Source organism: Biomphalaria glabrata, chromosome 2 (genome assembly GCF_947242115.1).
Source record: "Biomphalaria glabrata chromosome 2, xgBioGlab47.1, whole genome shotgun sequence".
Taxonomy (NCBI): Eukaryota; Metazoa; Mollusca; class Gastropoda; family Planorbidae; genus Biomphalaria; species Biomphalaria glabrata.
Genome location: NC_074712.1, coordinates 51,544,906 through 51,551,427, shown reverse-complemented (window position 1 = coordinate 51,551,427; position 6,522 = coordinate 51,544,906). Strand labels below are relative to the sequence as shown.

General features: G+C 36.8%; 1 protein-coding gene across 2 annotated transcripts in view; it reads left to right on the top strand.

The window, feature by feature from the left end:
• Nucleotides 1–325: 325 nt before the first annotated feature.
• Nucleotides 326–6,522, top strand: part of LOC106055116 (sodium-independent sulfate anion transporter-like) — a 23,289-nt gene continuing 17,092 nt past the window's right edge. The window contains exon 1 of one of the 2 annotated variants that reach the window (XM_056021269.1): nt 326–707. In XM_056021269.1, the coding sequence (XP_055877244.1) occupies nt 594–707 (114 nt within the window). In that variant the 5' untranslated portion in view covers nt 326–593. The remainder of the gene's footprint in view (nt 708–6,522) is intronic. The other variant, XM_056021270.1, reaches the window with a different exon arrangement.

Sequence of the window (6,522 nt, the reverse complement as noted above, 5' to 3'; positions counted from 1 at the left end):
ATGGTGCAGCCAGGGTAGAATCATGGTGCAGTCAGGGTGGAATCATGGTGCAGCCAGGGTGGAATCATGGTGCAGTCAGGGTGGAATCCTAGTGCAGCCAGGGTGGAATCATGGTGGAATCATGGTGGATTTAGTCAACCTTAGCACATAGTCTAACGGGAGAGGGAAGAGGAAGTGCCCCGAATGCCACCTTTCTTTTTAGTTTGTTTTTTGTTTGGACGTCATACCAGGAAGCTCCCTAATAAAAAACGGACGGCCAAGTCACTCTCAAGCTCCGCCCACCTGGATCAGGTTATTAGCATATTTCTTAATTAAAACAAACGTCAGGAGGGTATTGTGATCCAGTCAAACTTTTCTGCAAACCGGGTTGTGACGAGTTTTAGGGTCCTGACATACTTAGGGAACAAGAAGTTTTCTCGGGCTTCCGGATAGCCATAAACAGCGACGATCCATACGATAAATCAACCACTTTTGTTCTGCTTGGTATTCATTGCTATGGAACTAGTAAAACTTTGATATTCCAAGAAGAGGATTTAAAAAATCAAACAACGTCCACTGCTTGATCTTTTAAACAAAATTACAAAGTAGATAAAATGGTGTATACTACTGAGAATGGTCTACAGAAACCTCCACATGAGGACGGGATTACAGACCCAGTGGTTCTCAAGATGGCACCGATAGAGGTCTCATTACACATGGGCAAAGAAGTAAGTGAATGAAATGTTTTTACATGTTGGAATATTTAGCATAGAATGTGCTGAGTAAAAAAGATGTAGTACATTAGACAACCGTTATAGTCACTTCACCATTAGAAAACGTTGCATATAATGTTAAGCATTAGAGAGTATGTAGTGGCCGTAGAAATGATGGAGGTTGGATTAGCGAATACTTATTATTTATAATCTCAAAAAAGATAGATATGTTTTATTGATATAATATATTGATATAATATGAGAACAAAAGTCTAAATTCTTGCCCAATTGAGGCACAATTTCTAATTCAACGTTTTCCAACCTGACAACATTCCGATGTAAACAATTCTATCAATTTGTTTTGCTGTAATTTTGGATTACATTTTATCTCTTCACCAAGTTCATGCCAGGTAATCATAGCTCGTCTCTAGACAAAGTGGTTTTACGTTTCTAGACAAAGTGGTTGTACAAAGTGTCCGTTTCTAGACAAAGTGATTGTACAAAGTGTCCGTTTCTAGACAAAGTGATTGTACAAAGTGTCCGTTTCTAGACAAAGTGATTGTACAAAGTGTCCGTTTCTAGACAAAGTGATTGTACAAAGTGTCCGTTTCTAGACAAAGTGATTGTACAAAGTGTCCGTTTCTAGACAAAGTGATTGTACAAAGTGTCCGTTTCTAGACAAAGTGATTGTACAAAGTGTCCGTTTCTAGACAAAGTGATTGTACAAAGTGTCCGTTTCTAGACAAAGTGATTGTACAAAGTGTCCGTTTCTAGACAAAGTGATTGTACAAAGTGTCCGTTTCTAGACAAAGTGATTGTACAAAGTGTCCGTTTCTAGACAAAGTGATTGTACAAAGTGTCCGTTTCTAGACAAAGTGATTGTACAAAGTGTCCGTTTCTAGACAAAGTGGCTGTACACAATGTCCGTTTCTAGACAAAGTGATTGTACAAAGTGTCCGTTTCTAGACAAAGTGGTTGTACAAAGTGTCCGTCTCTAGACAAAGTGGTTGTACAAAGTGTCCGTCTCTAGACAAAGTGGTTGTACAAAGTGTCCGTTTCTAGACAAAGTGGTTGTACAAAGTGTCCGTCTCTAGACAAAGTGATTGTACAAAGTGTCCGTTTCTAGACAAAGTGGTTGTACAAAGTGTCCGTTTCTAGACAAAGTGGCTGTACATATTCTTTTCAAGGGGAACTGATTGTACGCATACAAATATATCATGTGTTGCTAGACAGAGTTTGAACAAACTTGTTTTTAGGGAAAACATCCGAACAGATCAAAAGTGTTTGTACAAATATATTCAAATAGACTCGAGTGTTCTAGGGAACGTGTTTGTACTAACATATTCAAATAGACTCGAGTGTTCTAGGGAACGTGTTTGTACAAATATATTCAAATAGACTCGAGTGTTCTAGGGAGCGTGTTTGTACAAATATATTCAAATAGACTCGAGTGTTCTAGGGAGCGTGTTTGTACAAACATATTCAAATAGACTCGAGTGTTCTAGGGAGCGTGTTTGTACAAACATATTCAAATAGACTCGAGTGTTCTAGGGAACGTGTTTGTACAAACATATTCAAATAGACTCGAGTGTTCTAGGGAACGTGTTTGTACAAACATATTCAAATAGACTCGAGTGTTCTAGGGAACGTGTTTGTACAAACATATTCAAATAGACTCGAGTGTTCTAGGGAACGTGTTTGTACAAACATATTCAAATAGACTCGAGTGTTCTAGGGAACGTGTTTGTACAAACATATTCAAATAGACTCGAGTGTTCTAGGGAACGTGTTTGTACAAACATATTCAAATAGACTCGAGTGTTCTAGGGAACGTGTTTGTACAAACATATTCAAATAGACTCGAGTGTTCTAGGGAACGTGTTTGTACAAACATATTCAAATAGACTCGAGTGTTCTAGGGAACGTGTTTGTACAAACATATTCAAATAGACTCGAGTGTTCTAGGGAACGTGTTTGTACAAATATATTTAATAGGCAAATAGACTCAAATGTTCTAGGGAACGTGTTTGTACAAATATATTTAATAGGCAAATAGACTCAAGTGTTCTAGGGAACGTGTTTGTACAAATATATTTAATAGGCAAATAGACTCAAATGTTCTAGGGAACGTGTTTGTACAAATATATTTAATAGGCAAATAGACTCAAATGTTCTAGGGAACGTGTTTGTACAAATATATTTAATAGGCAAATAGACTCAAGTGTTCTAGGGAACATGTTTGTACAAATATATTTAATAGGCAAATAGACTCAAATGTTCTAGGGAACGTGTTTGTACAAACATATTCAATAGGCAAATAGACTCAAGTGTTCTAGGGAACGTGTTTGTACAAATATATTCAATAGGCAAATAGACTCAAATGTTCTAGGGAATGTGTTTGTACAAACATATTCAATAGGCAAATAGACTCAAATGCTGCAGAAATATTGTATTCATTTTTAATGACCAATCGTTTAAAAAAAAATTAGAAAACAAAGTCATAAAAAAACAGTACATCCATCGTCTGCTAGAAACTGCTTTTCATATGACTCACGTCTGCTTCTATTTAAGATCTTAGTAGTCGAAAAGTGTTGTTTTTTTTTATTGTCTCATAATTCTTATATTCTCACATTTTAATGACATTTTTTCATAGTGCTATTGCAATTACTTTTAAGTTTGTTTACATTGTGTTTTTTTTATTTTAACTATCTTTGAACAAAGAGGAGCGTGAATATAAAGTTAAAACAGCGGCCACGCCATAACCTAGATAGGTCGAAAGTACAATAAACCAAGAACCATTTAAAAATCTTGTTTACATGACAATTCTATAAAACTATAAGTTATAGCTGTATTAGAAAAAAAACATGTTTTGCATTGCTGGTGTATTGATGATATTGGTAGATCACGATGGTAGTTGTGTGGAGATCAATGTCGTCTGCGAGTTCGGACTAAACACATCCAACAGGAACCAAGTAATGCAACAGAGCCAAGTACAGTAGATAATGAATAACTCCTGATAGTAAATTGAACACTAGCTTTATTAAATAATAAGGGTACAGTGTGCGTCGTCTCTAATCTCTAATCCGGTCTCTTTGGTCATCCTCCAGTCCGTTGGTTCTCTATTTCCGTTCTTACTTTTGAATGATCCGTCACGTCACCACGGAAAAACCCAATTAAACCCCAACTTCTACGCGTCTTCCTATTGCGTCATTACAGCTTTGATAGATTGCTCCATCTAAAGGTTGCTTGATGGGCGAAACATAGAGCCTAGACATGCTTTTCGAAAACGGCTCTAATGATATTCCTAGAAATGTGATAGAAGATGTATATCTTTGGGAAAAGAATTACTAGCTAATTGGCTACAACTGAAAGTTTGACAGTTATAATTTTTCAAAATATTATCTTTTAACATTATCTTGAACAAACATAGCTGGTATTGACGCTGCCTTCATTAAAGATTAAAATAAATAAATAGACTTTCAGGAACAATTAGCGCACCGTCTTCTAGGTCAGGACTTAGAGTTTTATAAACACTGAGTAGTTTTAAACATGATTTCTTTTCGGATGGGGAAGGGCGATTAGGGGCAAAACTATTCTAGATTAGTGGCCCTTTTTTTTCCAATTTATGAATCCAGATATTATATATCAGTGCAAACTATTTCTTGGGGGCTCAAAGCTACAACCGTATAAGCTTGTGTTGCTCATAGGTTAATCCAGTCCTGACAGTTATCAAATAAGTATCTTATCTTATCTTATAAAATATAGACGTTACTTTAAAAATGAAATTGATTACGTCCTGCGTCGCACATCTAGTCATGATTGTTAACCAACAACATTGTTTTTCCTGGCTGACTCAGGCAACCCTTTCTATGCTCTAACAGCACTAGGGAACATTGAGCATTTGTAACAATTAAAAGACATACTTTATATTTTATAATACATTTCTAAATAGTTCGTTTTCCTTTGCCACTTTTGAAAAATTAGTTTATTTTATAATTAGATCGACGTATTATTAAGTAAAAAGTTTTTCTTTCAGACCTTGCGATCTATAGGGCAGAGGATGTCAAAATTAACGAGCAATGTGGCCAAAAAAACTAAAGTCAGGGGCTCACTAAAAAATCACGTAATTAGAAATCCCAGTCTTCGTCGAGATTCGATCCCAGGACCCAAGGTTTGGAAGCCAAGCGCTTAGCCACACAGCCACTCAGCCACCGTGCCCCTATTAAGTAATATTATTTAATGGCTAAATCTCTCCTTTCAAGATATAATTGTTTTCATGTGACACATTTTTTCTGAGCCAAATAAAAGCAGCTGTTTACCTGGCAATAAGACTGGATATGAATAGACGGGAAGCAATAAAAAGTCTTTTAATTATTTTGTTTATTGATGTTTTCAATGGGCTATGTTGCGCCTATGAGTTTCGTTTCTTTGGTTTAAAATTAGAATTAGTCAAATTGGGTCGGAAGTACTTTTTCCTTATATATCTTTTGCAATTTTCAGTTTTCATTTTAAATTAAACTGACATTATTAGGATGTAAATTTAAGTGTACCTGACAGAAAAAAAATTCTGTACAAAATACGGTTAGTTGGGATCAAATCCGATAGAGGCTATAAAAAGAATAGACCTGAAACAAGCGTGTGAAACTACACATTAACAGTACTAGAAGTCATGTTCCAGAAGTGACCCAATAAAACCTACTCAGCCCCAAAGATCACCGTAAATGGACGTCGCCTTAACGTGGTAGACCACTTCACAGATCTAGGAATGACACCTCGCTTTCAATGATAACCGTCTGGACATGGCCAGTAGTACTTTATGACGTCTCCAAGATTGAGTTGGCGGAATAGATCGCTTTGCCTGCCTCAAAAAAAAGTGTTTACCAAGCAGTAGTTTTCTCAACCCTTCTATATGTATCTGACACATGGGTATTATACAGAAAACAAATAAGACTACTTGAAAGCTTTCACCAAAGATGCTTGAGCTCGATCATGGACTGCCAAAAGCAGTCTTATTTGGTGAACTTAAAGGTGGTCGACGTAACAGAGGTGCCCCACGCTTTTAAGACCTGCTTAGGCGCTTACTTGCCATAGCAGACATAGAAGAGAGCACCTGGTTGCATGCGGTCTCAGAACAAGACAGACATCTGGAGGTCACTCACAAAGGACGCGGGATGAACTTTTGAGACCAAGAGGAAATCCACTGCCGAGGACTGACACAGACGGCGAACAGAAAATCTTAATCGACCATAAGCGGACAATGGTTATACTTGCCCTGTTTATGGGGAAATATGTAGGTCACAGCTGGGGCTGCGTATCCAGGGGAAATATTGCATTCCTCATTGATCTTCGGACTCGATGACATGCTTCATTATTATTATAGTAGTATATTAGATCTTGGCGTTGAAACGTATATCTATAAGTCGAATTATATTCAATATTCAATGTATAGATAGTAATTCTACTGAGAAGTTTTCTAGATCTAGACAGAGATTCTATATAGAATAATCTAGAAAGTAGATGTGGGCCTATCGGGCTCTATCCTAATTAATAAACCTTAGTCAGGTAGAGCTAGATCTAGACTAGTGACCATCTAGTCTCAAGATAGAACTTAGATGTTAAACTAGATTCGATCTGAAATGTAGATCTAGATAAAGAGTCTACTTAATGACAATATCATTGATTCCAAAGATTAATGATGAGTGTAGTGTTTACTATTTATTTAAATGTTTCATAAATCACATGTGCCCCATGTGGTGATATGACTACGCCTCCTGTATACACAGAACCGTGAATGGCGTGAACTGTATACGCAGAAGCTACTGCGACTTGA